This window comes from Phacochoerus africanus, chromosome 12, assembly GCF_016906955.1.
Source record: "Phacochoerus africanus isolate WHEZ1 chromosome 12, ROS_Pafr_v1, whole genome shotgun sequence".
NCBI classification, from domain to species: domain Eukaryota; kingdom Metazoa; phylum Chordata; class Mammalia; order Artiodactyla; family Suidae; genus Phacochoerus; species Phacochoerus africanus.
The window spans coordinates 13,774,355-13,794,059 of NC_062555.1; the positions used below are offsets into that span (position 1 = coordinate 13,774,355).

The 19,705-nt window shown below is 42.4% G+C and overlaps 1 protein-coding gene across 2 annotated transcripts in view; it reads left to right on the plus strand.

Annotated features, from left to right (window-relative positions):
- The first annotated feature begins 5,415 nt into the window (after window positions 1-5,415).
- Window positions 5,416-19,705, plus strand: part of RRP15 (ribosomal RNA processing 15 homolog) — a 37,974-nt gene continuing 23,684 nt past the window's right edge. For both annotated transcript variants that reach the window (XM_047754945.1, XM_047754946.1), the window contains exons 1-2: window positions 5,416-5,593; window positions 17,169-17,443. In XM_047754945.1, coding sequence (XP_047610901.1) covers window positions 5,449-5,593; window positions 17,169-17,443 — 420 coding nt within the window. In that variant the 5' untranslated portion in view covers window positions 5,416-5,448. The remainder of the gene's footprint in view (window positions 5,594-17,168; window positions 17,444-19,705) is intronic.

A 19,705-nucleotide genomic window follows, 5' to 3' on the forward strand; every position in this document is an offset into this window, starting at 1 on the left:
TGATTTTTAAAGCTTGCTTTTCATTTACAGTCATTACAAAATATTGGCTATATTCCCCCTGTTGTACAATTCATCCTTGAGCCTGTGTCACATCCAACAGTTGGTACATTGCACCCCTCACAATTATGTTGCCCCCCCCCCCGCCCCGGTAACCACGAGTTTGTTCTCCATCTCCCTGAGTCTGCTTCTTTGTTGCTTTATTCATTCATTTGTTGTGTCTTTTTAGATTCCAGGTAGAAGTGATATCATCCAGTATTTGTCTTTCTCTGCGTGACTCATTCAGCATAGCACGCTCCACATCCACCTATGTAGCTGCAAATGGCAACATTTCATTATTTTATGGCTGAGTCATATTCCATTACATATATGCTCCATTTTGGGGGGTGCATGTATCTTGTTGAGTTAGTATTTCTGTTTCCTAAAGAACTCTCAGTCAAACATTTAAGGGGGAAAAAAAACCCTGCTTGTATAATTTCCACTTTGCTAACTTTCCTGACCCTGCTTCCAAAAGTCAACTACGGTTAACAGCAAAGGCATATCACGGGATTTATAAAACCATCAGAACCTTCACGCCGAGCAGGAGAGATCTCATTTACTGCGATTTATGCCTGTAGTTGTGAAGATGAAACATAGCTTTAAAGGCTTCCTTCTGCCGTGGAAGTTTTCCTCTGTTACAACCTCCGTGTAAAATTGAATGCTCTTTGCCATTAACAGGGTGGCCAAAGGGACTCATTAAAAAACCAGCCTGACATTCCAGGGGCTTCTGACGAGGAAAAGAGAGAAATGATGAACCATGAGTGTTTCTTTTGTGTTGCCCACCTGTCTCTTTTCCCCTTTCCTCTTCTACGTCTCTACTTATATCTCATGGATTAACCACCTAGCAGACAAGCAGGTGCGAATCCATTTCTAGGATGCGATGTGGAAGAAAGAGGAAGAATGGAAAAATTGTGAGACCAAGAAATTTAGCATGCCTGGAGGGGAAGTCAGGAGGAGAGTGGTCTGACTGAGGGAAAAGGATGGGCAGGCGCTCCGTCTGGGTTTACAACCCCAGCACTGTTGACACTTGAAGCTAGAAAATCCTGTGACGTGGAGTTCTGTCCTGTGCTTTGTGGATGTTTAGAAGCATATTTGCTAGATGCCAACGTATACCCAGTGTGATGCCCGAAATGTCTCCAGATACAAAAGGCCCCTTGGGGGACAACCTTCTGGGATTGAGTCACAGGCCATTAGGCTATTGCAGGGTCATGCAGGTCACGTAAGGAAGTATAGGAGATCACTGTCACCTGACCTGCATTTGGAAGAAATCACTATCTGATGAATCCACGCAGGGAGACCAACTGCGAGGCCACTGGCAAAAGTTCACTGGAGGAGATCCTGTTGTGGCTCAGCAGCAATGAACCCAACTAGCACCCATGAGGATGCGGGTTTGATCCCCGGCCTTGCTCAGTGGGTTAAGGACCCGGCATTGCCATGAGCTGTGGTGTAGGTCATAGACGCGGCTCGGATCCTGTGTTGCTGTGGCTGTGGTGTAGGCTGGCAGCTGCAGCTCCGATTTGACCCCTCGTCTGGGAACCCCCATATGCTGTGGGTGCGGCCCTAAAAAGACAAAAAAAAAAAAAGTCTCCTGGAGGGAAAATGGACTAAGACAGAAAGGCAGCAGTCGGATAGAAAGAACCTGGTAGATTCGAGAGCTATTAGCAAGTGGAGCACGAGCAGTGTGGACAAACTCGCAATGCACCTTTTCCCTGACCACGTTCACTGCTCTACTTGACCCTACCCAAGGCCTGGGGAAGAACCAGCAGAGCAGGTCTTCCTGTTCATACTCATCGGATTTCACTGGCTTGTATCCTTTTCCAGATTCGGGTGCCTTTGCTTCTTACGTACTGCTTATCACTCTAATTCCTAACTCGTTTACTAAGGTTGACCGTGGAACTGTCTGCGAAGGATAATGTTTGCATTTGCTTTGGAAGGGACGCTCAGGCCACAGATGCCCTTTTGGACTCTCGACCTGTCTTTCCTGGGGCAGATTTACTAGAAGAAGTCCCCACGTTCCCACTGATCCCCCTTTATCAAGGAACTTCAGGGAGGAATCCCAAGTTTAAAGGACAAAATCCTTGATGAGTCTGCCACAATCCGAGCCCTTGCTGAAGTCAACAGAATGGTCTTCTGGTTATCTCACCGAAAAATCAACCGGTGTCGGAATATATTTATTACCCTATTTAGTGGGTTTCAGGCTCAATCTCATTACGCCCATCCTCACACAGTGTAAGGCCTTTTCCATTAGTAAAAGGAGGAACAAAAGGTCATAGCTTCCTGTGACTCCATCCACTAATTAGACAGATCCTTTACTAGGTGAGGCGAAACATAATGGGGCCATTACCTAACCCCATTACAAAATTAAAAAATACGCAATTGCATTCCTGTTGGTTTTCCTGTGAGTGAGACACAGGTCATCCACGGATGTTCAAAGTGAAGCAAGCATATGACTTCTTGGTTTTCTAACCGTGAGATTCCAGCCCAGGGATTCTATTACCATTCCTCACATTAAAGAATCGAAAGGATGGAGCCATTCGGGACTTGCTTCTGGTTCAAAGCCATTCTAACGATCTAGGTTTAGCTTTGTGACCCTTACACAACGACAGCCCAGGAAATCATGCTGACACTGAGACGAAAACTCTTTTCTTTGGTAAAAACACCAAGACTTCCTTAAGATCAATAATATCCCAGGAACGATTTACTAAAACTCCTTCCAAAAATATCTATTGGTGGACCTACAGAGAGGCCAAGCCACGTCCCCCATTTCAACCTAGAGCCACACGTTGGCGTCTGGATCAGGACCTCGACATCTGGCCACAAGTCACTAGAAAATCATGAGCTTTGTGGCGACACCTTCTCCTTTGGAGGTGAAGCTAACCATAAATTCTGTTGCAGGAGTTCCCATCATGGCAAAGTGGAAATGTACCTGACTAGCATCCATGAGGATGTGGGTTCGATCCTGGCCTCGCCAGGTTGGTTAAGGTTCCATGTTGCTGTGAGCTGTGGTGTTAAGTCACAAGACACAGCTCAGATCTGTTGTTGCTGTGGTGTAGGCTGGGAGCTGCAGCTCTGATCTGACCCCTAGCCTGGGAACTTCTACATGCCCCCGGGAGGTGGCCCTAAAAAAAAAAAAATGACCGAAAAAAAAGTTCTAGAAAAGGGACAAATGGCAGTATTTATGGGAAGAATTCCATGAAGTGGTCCATTAAAGGATCATTACCAGACATTTTCCTTTTTTTTTTTTTTTCTGGATTGGTTGATAGGATTTTTGTTCACTCAGTCTCATAAGAATACAATCTCCATTAAGAAGAATGTCCTTTGGAGTTCCCTGGTGGCTCAGTGGTTTAAGGATCCTGCCCTGTCACCAGTGTGGCTTGGGTCACTGTTTTGGTGTGGGTTCAGTCCCTGGCTTAGGAACTTCTGTATGCTGGGAGCACCGCCAAAAACAAAAACAAAAACAAAAACAAAACAGTGTCCTAGTTTGTCTTCTTCTTAGCTGTGTCTTAAGAACCTAGGATAGTGTCTGGCATATAAAAAGTTCCACTAAAATATTTTTGGACTGAATAAAACAAAAAATACGTAAGATAATTTCAGATCCCAGCAGGTGCTATAAAGTTTCTTTATAGTAAGGAAGGTTTTCAATTAAATTTGCCTGAGCAAAATATTTTCTGTATGGTGAGGCTGGATAATAATTTTGAAACATTAATTCATGCTTTCTTCTCTAAACTCCTCCCTTCTTTCCAGATGCAAGCAGATAACTAAGCCTTTGTATTTTATTGGCCCTGAGATTTCTAAGATGATAAATCAACTGTTTGAAATCTGTTGCTCTTTAAGTCTTTGTAAAATCATGAATTCAATCTGAGAGATTAGGTGTCCCAGAGATGCTGGGAAGAGAGAATACTTTCAAGCTACACAGGGGTGAAGAGAAACATCTTGGGGGACTTGGAACAAGGAGTTACTCCAAGGCAGAACCAAAAGAATGTCCTGACTGTGTGAAAAAGTGTCACCCTCAGGCCATCAGACCACCTTCCCAGGCGGGACCACCCCTTCCCCAGGTTGCGACAGGATTTCACAGCTGCTCAGTGAGCCCATCACTCCCAAAGCATGACTCTGAGCTATATCTGAATTATGCTCACCTTTCACTGGCTGTCATCAATGAACTCCGTCATTACTTCGCTGCATCTCCTGTTTCCCCCAGGCCTCCCCTGAAGCCTCCGGATCCTCCATTTTTCACCCAGACACTTGTGAAAATCTCCAATCTGCTCCACTCTCCACTCCCTGTCTTCTCAAACCCCTGATGTATGATGTCATCAGCAACTTCTCCACATCCTCAACCTCTTCCTTCAGGATTCCTTTCACATCCTGTTCAACTAAAACTTGGGGCCTCAGAAGTCTCTCCTAGGGAGGCTGTTATTTTTTTTTCCTGTTACACCTACAGTAGCCCATGCAGTCTTCATGTTCCTCTTTGCCAGTCTTGCTTATGCTTTTTTTTTTTTTTTTTTTCCCTCTGTATTTGCAGGACCACACCTTGCCGGCATATGGAAGTTCCCAGGCCTGGGGTCCCATCAGAGCTGTAGCTGCCAGACTACACTACTGCCACAGCAACACGAATCCTTAACACACTGAGCGAGGCCAGGGATCGAACTCCAGTCCTCATGGATACTAGTTGGGTTCTTACCACTGAGCCACAACAGGGAACTCTGCTTCTTTTTTTAAAACCACATCTTCCCATCCGCCTGCTCCCACTCATCTGCTTTTGTCATCCTCTAGTCTCAGCACTTTATTATGGATTTAGCCCCCATTATCATCCTTGGTGACATGTTTTCCATTTTCATTTAGTTCTAAATATTTTAAATTTTAAGATTTATTCTTTAGCTCATGTAATTTTAAAACTGCGCTGTTTAATCTTCACATATTTTTACATTTTCCACTTATCTTTCTAATATTGATTTCCAGTTTAATTCTGTCGTGCTCAAAGTGCACGCATTGTATTATTTATATTATATTTTATTTTTTTTTCTTTTTTGGCTGCCCCATAGCATAGGGAGTTCCTGGGCCAGGGTTCAGGTTCATGCCACGGTTGTGATCTACGCCACAGCTGTAGTAGCAAAGGCCAGATCATTTAACCCAGTCACCAGGATTGAACCTGTGTCCTGGCGCTTCAGAGACGCGCCAGAGCAAGAACTCTTTCTTCAAAAAAAAAAAAAAATTTTTTTTTTTCTTTTAAATTTTCTGGAGCTGACAGCACGTGAAGTCACTCACTCCTCTCTCCTATCCACATTTTGATGCTCCCGGCCAGGAACTCCAGGCTAGATGGCCCCGCCCCGGAACCTCATATCGCGGGAACTAGATGCGGAAGTTCTTTTTGTTACCGCGGGACGCAACTCTCACGGACACTTCCGGTGAGGAAACATGGCTGCGGCCGTTCGGGACTCACGTGTGAGTGCGGGGAAAAAGCTGAAAAACTCAGTGAAGAAGAAGAAGAAGATGAAAGTCGTCGCCGCGGCTGTAGCATCGGAGCTGGACGATAAGGACAAAGACACTGCCGATAACGGAGGTAACGTACTAGGGTTGAACTTTGGCTGCTCAGAGGTAAGGCCTGGCTGAGTTTGCGGGAAGCAGAGGATGCGAGGGGATTTGCTGCTAGCTGCCCGAATTTTATCTCTGGAGACGTCCAACGGGCGACTCTGGCACCGTGAGAAGGCTTGGGAAAGTGGTGTTCAGGAAAAGGTCGCTATCGCGTGTTAAAGCTGACAAATTCTTTTAATGGGCATTTTCATCGTCGTTAAAATGGATTCAGATGAAAGTGTTTATGGCAGCAAAAAAAAAAAAAAAAAGAAAGAAAAGAAAAGTGGCAAAAAGCGAAAGGAAGGAGTATATTTGAAATTAAAAGAATGAAATAGCTTCTCTAGGGAGCAAGGAGCAAAAGGCCGAAAGAGAAAGTCGGGTGGCATATTCTTGTGCGGTTAGTGCGTGCGTCTGTTTGGGAGTTAGAGATGAGATAGTAAAGAAAGAAGAGTAGGTGGTTCAAGTAGAATAAATAAAAGTAGTAGTTGATAACTCTCAGAGACGTTAGATAGTTAAAGGAAGGAAATATATTTTGAGGCCTTCAACCGTGATGTGTTCATGCTACTTTATTATCACTCTTGGCACTAGCTTCTTTGGTAACAAGGTATCTCAGACAATCCCTGACCTTCTACTACTGCTCAGTAATTGCTCCTTTGGACCAGGTAGAGCTTTGTAACAGCCAGAGCTCTTCTTTCATAATGTACCTCGGGTCATGTCAGTTAGGGCTCAAGACTATCCAGTAGCTTCCCATCTCAATAACATCCAAAACGCTTAGCCTGTATGGTGAAGTTCAGGCACCTCTCTCATCATCTGCCTCTCTGCTCCGTATTAGCCACTAACTGGAATCTAGTCACGTTGATACCCTGTGGTTTGTTTTACGCATTATGCATAGCTCCCACACCAGGGGGATCCAGCACTTTGGTTTCACTGCCTAGAATGCTTTTAGGTGCTTGCATGGCTCTCTCACTTCCTTCACTTTCTTGATTCAATGCCATATCCTTGAGACGTGTCCCTGACTGCCCTATATCTAATCTACACCACTGCTCTTTTCCAGGTCTCTCTGCCTTCTCTTTTTGACTCATTACCCTGCTTTATTTTTCTCAGCATTTCTCAAACCTTCTGACATATATTTGCTATATCTCTCTCCCAGCTGGAAAATAAGTTCCATAAGACTGCCCTCTCCCCAGTGCCTAGAAAAGTGCCTGCGGTATAGTGGATCCTTTGTGGATATTTAAGTAAATGAGTGCATAACCTTGACTTCCAGGACCGAGAAGAAACTGTCATAGGCTATTTCAGTCTCTAGGTAATTAGAGTCCTTATCTCCTGCCAAAGGAGTTAAAGAAAAGAAACTGTTGAGCAGAAATTAGAACATCGTCCGATACTTTTTGAACTCAATAGACTAGTTCATGTGGGGTTGTGAGAAAGAAACGTTACTGCACTTGGAGCAGAATATCAGTACTGCTTACATATTTAGGTGATGATTAGATTTCTCTATTCAAGTAGTAGGTAATTTCAGGTTAGAGGTATACTGACTTCTCAGTGCATAGTTGTAAATATGATTCGGTTCTAAAATTCTCTTGCTATTAGAGTGCAGTTACCTTTTGAGTTAAGAAGGCTTTTGGCTAATTTAGAAACCTTATATTTCAGTTCAGTTCAGTGAACAGTTCTGTTATGTTCTGGTCATCCTCCACGTGTTGAGGGTACAAAGGATGAGTGTATTCCTGCTCTGAAATGATAGTCTTAGGGAATATAGATTAAACACAGCACTGTAATACAATGTACTGACTATTATTAAGAGGCAGGTAAAAGGTAACTGTCATGACCCTGGTCCAATTAAAAATGGGAAGGATGAAGACAGCGAGATCCATATCCTATAGGGATCCCCCCCCCCCCCGGCGTTGCTTCCTTCTATCTTATACATATTACTCATGATATACTATCTTTTTACTTTATTTTAACATGTCTTTCTCCTTAGAGATATAAGTTCTCAACTCTGTCTTACTTATCTTTATTTTCAGAGGGCCTTTCTTACTCATTTGGCACTAGGTAAGTTTTTTTGCTGAGTAAATAGTCATTTCATCTAGGCTTTAGAAGAATGAATAATTTTCTCAGCCTGGGTTGGAGAGAAACACAGGGAAAAGCACATGCAGTGGCATATAGTCTCCTAACATGCATGGCCAGTTAGGTCACAATGAAATGTTGGCTGAGGTTCTAGCTGCTCCGAGGAGTTACTGAACCTGGGAGCAGAGGATAAAGCCGGATTGTAAGGGCCTTGTGTACTGTATGGAGGAGATTGGAGTCCCTGTTTGTAGGCAGTGTGGAGCCATTGAGACCTTTTAAGCAAGAGAATGACACAGATACTACTCTAACTGTATGATGACTGCCATAGGATGCTAGACAGTTACAGAACTCTATTAGAGATTGCACTGGGAAAGTACAGTGAAGACAGGTTGCCCACTTGAAATGTTTTTCAGAAGGGAAAGCATTCAATTTTCCAGACACTACCTTCCATATAAACCATAAATTTTGAGCGTACCATACTCTTAGAGGATTTAGGTAATGATAATAATGTAGCCATATATGTATTTGGTCTTTTAGGGCCAGACCCAGTGCGTATGGAAATTCCCAGGCTAGGTGTTGATTCAGGGCTGCAGCTGCCGGCCTACACCACGGGTCACGGCAGCGCTGGATCCTTAACCCACTGAATGAGGCCAGGGATCTAACCCCAATCCTCATGGATGCTAGTCAGGTTCATAACCCACTGAGCCACAGTGGGAACTCCCCACCTCCTGGTTCTTGAGCACATTAGCTCCTCCCTCCCAGCTGTGCTCATGTTGTTCTCCTTGCGTCCTGTTTTTTCTTAACTTTCTCTTAACAAGCTTCTCTGTATCCTTTAGATTTCTACTTAGTTGTCTCTATCTGCTTTTTCTTTCAAGATTTAGAATGTTTCCGTTTAATAGAGATAAATAATAAAGGCCCTTTTGTTTAATAAATTCAAAGTAATGTAGGTCCCTTGGTAATGAGATGGAACATTTTCCTTGGATTTAACTCAGAATTTGCTATTTACTATAAGAAATTGATTTTTTCCTCTTGTGAAATCAGGTATTTCTGGAAAGGTGACCCATGAAAACAGCATTTCTAGTTCAGGCACATGTTTACATGTGGCCTTGGCAGAAGTATTAAGTTATCAAAAGTTTTCAGAGAATAGATATTGAGAAACCACGAAGGCTGAAGATAGGAGCTGACTTCAGACGCAGGAGGGATCAGTGTGCTAATTATAGACTTATTATTAAAGAATTCCAGCTCATTTTATCAGGAAATTGAGACTTATCTTTGAATTTTGATTGGATGGTAAAAGTTGATAGGGACGTGCTTTATATCAACATTTGAAAGCAAATTCCTTTAGCAAGATGCCACTTAAATTTCATAGAAAATACACAAATATAACCCATGTGTTGTTTGAACTTTATTTTTTAATCTTCTGGCTTTAATTATTTTTGACACACTGCAAAAGAAAGATAGGAAATTAGGCTTTTATGAGTGTAAAACTCCTAAGTATTATTTGTGAGACTTTTTGGAAGTTTCCCAGTTCTGTGAGGACAGCCTTTGAAAGCCTTGTCTCAGAATTTGGCATAAATCCTGAAGTATGGTGTAGTGCTCAGTGTCTATTTATTATAAATTGGAAACTTCTCTTAAAGTGATCTTTACACTTTTTTTCTCATGTACCAGTTATCACTGAGATGAACAGTTTTATGTAATGTAAACTTGAATAATAGCAAAATGAATCAGACTGAGGTTTTGGTAAATTGTATTCTTCAGTAGAGTTTGAAATTTGGTTATATAGTTTGAAATCAGAGATAATGTGGCAGGTAAGATGCTACAGTCAGCATTTTAGTAATAGATTAACATCACGCATTTTAAAGGAGAGGATGGCACCCTGTGTGAGTTAACTTTGAACTACTCAGATTTGTTGAATTAATACGTTGTTGGAGGTTTAGATGCAATGTATGCTTGCCTCTTTTAAGTTTGTAGCCTAAACAGAAAACACAGGAAATCAACTCCGGTGAAAAAATAAAAACACTGGTTGATGATATCAAGTATTATAAAGAGGAGTATGATAACCTCTACCTCTGAGTTATCATTGAGCCATTCTGATTTACTGAACTGATGCTGCTTTTTGAGCTTATAGTCTTTAAAAAAAAAAAAAAAAAAGCCCTGTCGTCAATAGATCAACCCAAGTGACACAAGCCTTGGTCTAGCGCCATGATGTGCAGTGTGTCTGACCCCCCCCCCCCCACACACACACAGAGGTGCCCGTAGGCCTAGAAACTGGCAGGAGGAATGGTAATTTCATGGTTTCGGAATTGTTCTGGCCGCATCTTTGAAAAATGGCTGTATGCTTCTAACACAAGACTGGATCACAATCCAGATTAGAAGATCCTAGGGGCTCCCCCTCCATTTTTGATAAACTGCAAAGCAGCATTTAGGATGTAATAACCTAGCAGATGTGCTTTTCGTCGGACTGTTGCTTATAGTCTCCTTCATCGTTTAAGTTACTGAAAATAGCAAAGGAACATGCCTAAGAAATGAAGTATATCATAGACCTCCTGGAGTGGTTTAGGCATTTATAGGACAGACTCAGGAAACAGACTCGCTCCCGGCTCCGGCTGCTCTGGCCTGCCCAGATAGCTCACTGTAATCACATCCGACAGTGTCCCCTGCTAGAACGTTCCTTGTAGTTTTGGTTATTTTTGTGGAGACCCGGGATGACTTTCTTTTCAGGGGTAAATGCTTTTTTAAAAAATTTTCAAGCATCAATTTTGAATATGCTAAGTTTAATCCTAATCAGCAGGAAAGAAAGATCGTGTGGCCTGGGCCAAACAGATGCCTTTACACCCAGAGTGGGAGCTGTGGTTTCCAGGCACGCTGCTTAACCAGGGGGTGTGTGTTCTTGGGCAGCGGCTATTCTGGTTAACTGCAGCTTAGGGAGAAATTTGTTTTTAATTCAAGCAATAATGTTTACTGTGGGTTTGACACTCTTAAGAACTTTGTGTATATTAACTCATTTTTAAACTCATAATTAAATGAGTTAATATACACATTCAATAAAGAACTGTTTTGTGAATACTTTCTACATTGGGTATACATTAGTCTGAGCTGCATGTTTGATGCAAAGCTTTTTAGTGCCTTAGAAGTGAACAGCCCCTTCCCCCCACCCTGTTAACTTTGTGACTTTGGACATTTTAACTTTTCTAAGCTTCTGAACCATTCCCTTTGTAAATAACAAAAGTGACGTATAGAGAGTGTCGTGAGGAATAAAATGATAATGTGTAAGAAGTGTTATCAATAATACCTAACCCTAAACGCATGGTGGCTGGTTAGTGGTATTCATTGTTAGTTTAGAGGGCTTGGGGAGCTGCAGGACAGAGAGACCACTTCGGAAATAAAGGTGGCTCCTGGACACATGGGTTACAGGCTGCCACCGAGACTGGGTAGAATTATAACGGAAGTAAATCCCCCGCCCCACCTTTTGGCATCCTTTTAAAAGCTTTTGGTCGTGGTCCCCCCCGCCCCGCCCCGCCACTCCCAGGTTCTCAGTGTCCTTATCAACCCTCTGGTTACCATCATCTATTTTGTGCTAAGTGCTTTTCCTGTGTTACCTCTTTGACCACCCAACGTAACAACCCAGTGAAGTGGGTACTAGTTTTAATCCGTGTTTTACTAAAAGAAACTGAGCAGAGGGGTTAAGTACCTTGCTTGGATTATGCTGGTAGCTGGACATAGTGCCAAGTCTGCCTAATTTTGCTCTGAGCTCTTAAACCCCAGTGCTGGTTATCTGAAGCTTCCTGTTCAGTACCTCACGGGTCCTGTGGACTCCAGGCACCGGAGCTTCTCCTTCCTTGTTTCTTTTATTCTCCTCCATGGCCGCATTTATACCCTCATAGTGTGTGTCATCTGTGTGTGCATTGCACGCCTGCCTGTGTGTGTGGGGGGCATGTAACTAACACGGAAATGTTTACTATGGGTTTGGCACTCTTAAGAACTTTGTGTATATTAACTCATTTAATTATCACAAAACCCCGATGAAGTAGCTACTGTTTCATTGCCATTTTTACAGAAGAGGAATTTAAAGTAGAGAATTAAAAAATATTCAGAAAAATCACACTGATTTGTGTAGATGGAGTTAGATTGAATCAGGCAGCCTGAGTTCTGTGTCCTTACTCTTCTAGCTGATCTCAGTCAAGTCTTTATGAGAATTCTTTTTTTTTTTTTTTTGGTCTTTTTAGGGCTGCACCCACAGCATGTGGAGGTTCCCAGACTAGGGGTTGAATCGGAGCTGCAGCTGCTGGCCTCCATCACGACCACAGCAACAGCGGATCTGAGCCATATCTGTGACCTACATCACAGCTCACAGCAATGCCGGATCCTTAACCCACTGAGCGAAGCCAGGGATTGAACAAACGTCCTCATGGATCCTAGTCGGTTTCATTACTGCCGAGCCACAAGGGGAACTCTGAGAATTCTGTTGATTTAGAGTGAATTCTGAAGGCGTGAAGTAAGATCAGGGTTAATCAATAGCCTTTAATGCTCCCAGATGATATTTGTGTTTTATTTTATTTTGTTTATTTTATTTATTTATTTATTTGGCGACACCAGGGGCAGGCGGAAGTTCATGGGCCAGGAATCAAACGCACACCACAGCAGTGATCTGAGCCTCTGCAGTGACAGCAACGGGTCCTTAACCCACTGCACCCTAGGGGAAGTGCTAATGTTTGTATTTTACAAGAACAACCTTAATGCAGTAGAGAGACTTTTCTCAAAGTAAGGGAAGTGGCAGGAGAAAAAGGCCCTAGCAGCTTGGCCCCTTCTGGAAGCACACTCCTGTAGGGCAGAACTTTTATGCTGCTTGTTTTTAATTTGGGCTCGATGTTTACTTTATTTCCTGGATCATAAATCAGACCAGCTGTTTTGTATAAATCAGCTCTCTTTTTTATATAAACCAACCAGCTTGGTCATGCCCAACTCTTACCATCCAGTCCCTAAATCTCCAGTTTCAGATCTTGTGATAAATATCTTACCTTGTTCAACATCCCCGTGCCTTTGGCCGTGCTGGTTTCTTTTGCCTGAAATGTCAGTCATGATGATTACAGCAACAGTTTTAATTTTAAGTTAAATACAGAGCATTGACTGAAAACGAGGATGTTTTTGGTTCTCTGTTGAGTGATCTTGCCCTCTGCCTCTTGGAGGTGGCTGGGGTTGTAGAATCTTGGCCTTTTCCCTTCTCTTGTCATTAAAACTCTTGCTTTACCTTCAAGGAACAACTTGAAAATCATCTTTGTAAAAGACACCCCTAAACAGTTACCATTTTCTTCATTGTTTTCCTTTTAGAAGAACACTTAAACTTTTACATTTGTTTAACTGATTTATCCTACTAAGTAAACATTCGACTTCTTCAAGGAGAAAACCTAGAATTTTGTTTTTCATTCCCCCTTCCCTCATCATCACTCATGAGTACTTGGTAAATATTGAAGGACTGTGAGTCTTCCAAAGACGAAGGAGAATGGCTCACTTTTCTGCCAGCGGCTAACCTTATCTGGGATCAGGGACAGGTGGCAAGTTTGAAGGGCCAGTGGAAGTTTGGGGAAACGGCAGCAGGACATGAGAAATGCCTCTGTCTACCTCATCACCTCAAGGTCTAACCCTGCTCTGCCCAGTGTGGTAGCTACCAGCCGCTTAAATGTAATTAAAACTGAATGAAATTAAAAATTTGGTAACTTAGTTGTACAAGCCACATTGGAAGCACTCAGTAGGGCCTTGTTGCTGGCGGTCAGTGGGCAGCTCTGATGGTAGAGCATTTCCATGAACACAGAAGGTTCTGTTGGAACCTTTCCTTACCATTTCTAATAACCGTTCTTTGTAGCTCTTCTTTAATTTCCAGATTTTTAAAATAGAATGCAAAATTAGACCTAATATTTAAAATAACACACAGAGAGTTCCCATTGTGGCTCATTAGAAATGAATCCAACTAGTAACCATGAGGTTGCTGTTTTGATCCCTGGCCTCCCTCAGTGGGTTAAGGATCCCGCGTTGCCATGAGCTGTGCTGCGGGCTGGCAGCTGCAGCTCCAGTTCGACCCCTAGCCTGGGAACCTCCATATGCCATAGCAGGTGCGGCCTTAAAAAACAAAAAATAAATAAAATAAGATAAAATAACACCCAGGACTTGCAAGGAATTTGTCGCTCATCTGGTGCCCTTAGAACCCTGGGGACATCCACCTCACTTCTATTCAGTGTCAGTTAGTGGGAAATTCAAAACTTGCGTCTTCAGAGGGTATAGTACATTTTTAAGGACTTTTCTATTTTCTGATTTGAATAGTGATTACCTTTGGCATCCTAGAAGTAAATCCTGTTCTCTAGTATGCTGGAAGACCTCATTACACTGGCATTTTAAATTATGTAAAATATCCTTTTTATTGGTGATGGATGCATGATTTAAAAAAACTTTTGAGCTAGGGCTCCGTGCAGGCTGTATGAAATGGTATTATAATATTTTGTGGGTTTATTGTGTCCATAACGTGCATGTTGTGGGGGGCAGGCTGGGTGAGAAACACACCAACGAAAAATAGCCAAGGTTTAGAAATGGAGGGTCGGGGTGGCTTTTACAGCCATAAAGCCTTGGGCTGTCTTTACAGTGCAAGTGAAAAATGTGGAATCACTGCATTTTGTGTGTGACTTCGTCAGGACAAAACACTAGATGTCAGTGTTGTCGTTTTTGGAGCTGGTAAAGGCCTCTGCTTTTAAATCACCCCCGGGGTTCTTCCGAGACACAGACTTTTAAACCGTTGCGCCTCTTTACGTTTAGATAAATACTTACGAAGAAGAAGCGCTTTTCAAAGAGTCGTTTAGTTTGTTATTAGTACCTGCCTAGTGCCACTGACTCTGAGGAGTAAAACGTGTGATATTAGCATGGCTAACTACATTCTCATCACCCTTGGCAGGGACCAGTGATCCCAGGAGGGAGGTTGCTTCTGGGGGAAATTGTGTGACTCTGGAATCTGGTGTATGGTAGACATTCAGAGTTTCATTGAATCGAATGACCGTGCTTTCAGCCTTTGGCACAATTTAGATACTTTTTTTAATCTTCTGTGAGAACTCTGTTACCAGAGTTCATCCGCCACCCAGATCTGCACGTCAGCCCCTAGTCGTGTTCTCAGATTTCTTACATCGACCCGCCTTACAGGAGGCGGAGGAGACTTCTGATTAGATATGGACAAATGAATTACTCTTTTGAAAAAAAATTCTCTCATTATTAAGAAATATGCAGCCCATTGGGGCAATGGAATTATTAGTGATTTCTTGGTTCTTTATCATTTCCTTTAATATTTCGATACCATTAACATGCTTTATGTTTTAAGATTGTGCTGCTTTTAAAAAATGTATTACTTTGCTCTCTGTGTTCAACTCTAATTTTATGTATTGCTCTGTTAATTTTTTGAAGATGCTTCGTTTTTACCCCTGTGCTTGAGGCTTATTTTTACATATGCATAAAATGTTTTGTTTTATTTATTTTACTTGCTGGTACTAATATGCTGCAGACGTTTGTTTGAAATGTGTTAAATATTTGGTTTTCCATCCTTTTATTTCATGCATCCTCAGCACTCAAAAAATAAAGGTATTACATGAAAGTAATAGCAGAACGGCAAGTCCGATGCTGACTAGCTAAAAGTTGAGTCTTATCATCAGTTTAATTCATAGCTTAAAGTCAGGAGGTTAGAGAGAATCACTCAGAATTGAACAGCCAGCCATACATTCAGTTCCTTTCTTTGGTCATAGCTGTAAGCTGGTGTGTTTTTGTTTTTTGTTTTTTGTTTTTAACTGGGGAGATGGCTGAAAGGATATTTAAAAGCAGAATATGCACATTTTTGGGGAAATAATTTAAAGAAGAAGTGGGGGCTGGGAATTGAAGACGAGGTTATTTCAAGGTAACAAGAACAAACAGTCGGTGGACTTGGCATAGGTAGAAGCAGAGGGTCTGTGAGGACGCTCAGCTTTGCTGAGGGTCGGAGGCCCAGAGCAGACGCCCTGAAACGCAGTGCTGTGAGGCTGCATGCTGCGTTTCAGTCCTCCAGGTTTTGGTGAAGCTTCTGCTCTGGATGGAAGACATTGGAGTCGAGTTACGTAGGGGCAGCAGGAAACCTGTGAGACTAGGCCTTTCTTTCTCTCTTGCCGTTACATTAAACAGTGTTTTATCTTAATACAAGTCAGCATGTAAAATTTTGCTTAAATTACTAATAGTGTTATTTAGTAGAACTACTTTGATAGAAAAAAGTTGAAGGTAATGGCATTTTCTGTCTTAATCTTGGGGAGTCAGCTGGTTCTGGGGTTGACCAAAGAACGTGCATTTGTTACTCAAAGATGTTGCTGCTCAGCAGCAGTTGTTGGCTTATCACTGAGTTGTCCTCCTCTTTGGAAACTTCTCGGCCTTTTTTGGTCTCCTTTCTTCTGGGTGTTAAGACCTATTCCAGGTTACTAAGCTGTTAGATGGTTTTCTCTTTTGAAGTATTTCCTAATAAGTTCCATAGATTTCTGATGAACAGAGCAGAAGCTCTTCTCAGGGCTCTGGGTCATATAGTTGCACAGCACAGACTGTGCTGTTGGTGAAGCAGAATGAACTTGAGACGTTAAGCAAGGCTGCAGAACTGAAAGGGACCCAGAGCTTCTTGACAAGGTGATTTTCAAGCAGGGCCACCACCTGAATTGTTGTTTTGGCGCATCCTCTGACCCCAGCCTTTTGAATCTCACATGACGAAGTGGTTTGCTGGTAACTTGTATTTGCTGCTTTTTGGTGGGTCTGCATGGTAAGATTCAGCAGTATGCGAATCCTCAGCTCAGTACTTGGTATTTCCTGTGTCACAGAGCAGTGCAGTCAGATCTTGGGCACACCACACATCTTTCGATTGTTTTCTCAAAAATGTTAAAACACCCAACTTATTAATGTTCTGTGCAAATTCTGTAAGAAGAGGTTGGTTTTCAGATTTTTCTGCACACAAATTCAGAATCTTAAACATGTGGGCCAAAGCCCTCAGAGAACTTACTCTGCTTCTTGGTACCTTGGAAACATACTATTTTCTTGATAGATCAAAGTTTTGTGTTGTTGGTTGTTTTAAAAATAATCTTATTAGTCTCTTCAAGTAGTTTAAGGACACAATGAAAGCCAAAGATTTGAATACACCCTGCACTGGCCCCATGTCAGCATCTGTCACCCCCTTGACAGCAGGGTGTGGTGGGGCTGTTGGGTTTATTTCGTTCCCTGGGTTCTGGGTGCTGAAGCCACTGCAGCCGCCCCTGTCCATGTGGCTGGGCCAGGTCTTTGGGGTGGATGGCAGTAAAACGGAGGGCCTGCCACTCTCATGTTACTGCAGCTGTGGTACTCGGGAAAGTCCCCTCTTCCTAGACTGGACACGGATGGAGAACAGCTGGCTTTAGGAAGGGTGCCCGGGGCCCTGCGTTGGCCCTTCTGAGCCCCGCCTCCAGTGTTGAAGTCTAATCTGTGTCCCCTCTTAGGTTCTGTAGGAAGCTGTGGATCAGGAGATGATCGCTTTTCTTCTGATGATGAAGCAGTAGAAGCTGACAACGAAGATGAAGCTGAACCCTGTGACAATGACAGTGAAGATGCTGCAGAAGCTGGTGTCGGAACCAGTGCGGGCTGGGCAGATGCCATGGCTAAAATCCTTAACAAGAAAATTCCTAAAAGCAAACCCACCATTCTGGTCAAAAACAAAGAACTGGAAAAGGAAAAAGAAAGGTTAAAGCAAGAGAGACTAGAGAAAAGAAAGCAGGTATGTCCTCCCAGTTGTTCTGTAGAGTAGACTGTCTAGTCTGGTTCTTGTCTGTACCCAGGTGTCCCTTGCAGTGTTTGTCCGATTAACATTCCAGTCTGTAACTTGCCTTTGATGTTGGGGTGGATAACCCAGTCTAAATCATTCCATTGATCACGCTCACTTCTTATTTGTCTAAGCAAAAGCAGTAGAAATGTAAAATCTGAGGAAATGGATCCTTTTATAATCAGGTAGTTGTACATGTGGCCATGACTCCTGGATCTGAATGTTTTATTCAGCTTAACTGTCTAGATATTAACTTTATTTATTCTGAGCTAATAGAATCATGTCAGTTTTGGTTTGAAACCTATTTTATAATATAGATCTGTGAAGATGTCACTATCAGGGGTTAGTTGCAGGTCTGAAAACAAATTTTCACTGCTAGATAAATCTGAATTGATTACAACTTTTTGTTAAGCCACTGATGGTAGAAGTTGGACTAGGCCAGTCTGCTAACTAAAGGCCGAAAGTTGGACATAAGTGTGCTGTTGTGTACCTCAAAGATAAAGCAATGGTAAGAGGTTTTATATCCCTCGATGAAGTAGTTCTATATCTAAAATGTTTGAAATCGGTACTGTTTTTTAATGAAAGAAAAATGACTTTCTGTCATACTGACAGTATAAAAATACTAATTCCCAAGAAGTACTTTATAGGTAACAGTGAAAAAAAAGTAGATTAGAATTTGCATTGACCTCCTCTAACGCTCATCCTCCCCTTACCTTGTTGAAGACGAGTGTTTTCTTTGTTCCTGGCGCACTGGTTGCTCTGTAAGAAAGGCTCTAGGGAGATGGAGCACCTCAAGTGCTGCTCTTGGAAATAGAATGTATTCTGTTATTAATTCGATATTCTCATTGTACTTTATCTGAGATAAATTTTGTCTCTCAGTCTTACTGAGAGCTTCTCAACTGCAAATTTGCATGTTTTTTTATCTGGCGACTGCTAGAAGGGGCCTTACAAATAATCAGAATCCTTAATGACTTCTAGTCTCAGTGTTCCAGGGAGGGAACACCATTTTGAAGCCAACAGAAAGAAGTCTCTCCCTCTGCAGTAGGCTAGAGCGCTGAGTGCTAGAAATGATGCCGTGCACATCCTGCAGGAAGGCACGTGTGTTGGTACCAGAAACATGACACAGCAGCTCTTAGCAACTATTTCCGGGAGCGTCTTTGTAAATTATCATTGTTCCCCAGTGTTAAATATTATTGGCTACTAGCATACTGATTATTTGTTTCTAATACTAAGTATAAAAATACATTTCAAAGTTAAAAGATATTTGGGGATCATGCATGCGTTTTCTCCCTTGAGTATAATAGATCATTAAGAATTGACTGCTGTAACCTTAAAAGTAAGATTTTCTATTTCTGACATAATTTGATCAGGAATATCATCATCGTTATAATAAATTATCTGATCTGGGGAAGAGTCTGTTCTTTTAGAAAGGAATCAGAGTGATCCTAATAGCAAGAGCAAAGATTTAGTTTTCATGCGATTAGACATTTTCATTAATACAAACTGAGAACTTAGATGAATGGAGAAAAGAAGGGAGAAAAGGAGACTCTCTCCCCACTCGTTCTTATTAATGGTTTTGATGCTCAGTGGCTTCTTGGTGACTAATTCATCATGTTTAGCATATTTGATATTTGGTGATATGCTGGCCTGAGCAGGGGGCCTGGAGAAGCAGTGTATGAAATCAAGAACCTGAGACCACGGTACTCCCTGAAAACAATTTTGAATTAGATGATGTGGTCTCTGGGATTTTTTTATTTCCTGACCCCCCTCTCTTGCTGCATTACAGCAAAGAATCCGTGTGCTGTGGTTTGTGACTGATACACCATGTATGGCAAGGATATTGATCAGATGTGTTATGAGGGAAAAGAAAAATAGTCACTGCATTAACGGAGTATATCTGAGTATGATGCTGATCTTTTAAAAACTGATACACATTCTTAATTTTGACTGCCGAGGAAGTCAGTTTCTAAAAACACAGAGGAACAGTGTGTAAACCTGTGGTTAAGGAAGAGGGTAGTTTGGAGTCCTGCTGCCCTGCCTCTGGCGCTCTGTGATGGGGGCAGCAGGTCCTCGCAGCTCCCTCACACCCTGTCTGTCCTGGTCCTGCCTGCTCTGCGTGCTGGCGGCTCGCCAGGCCCCTGCTGTCAGAGAGCCTGCCGGAAACTCTGTGCCTCTCACATGACACGCTGAGTGCTAACCACAGGCTCCCAGAGCCGA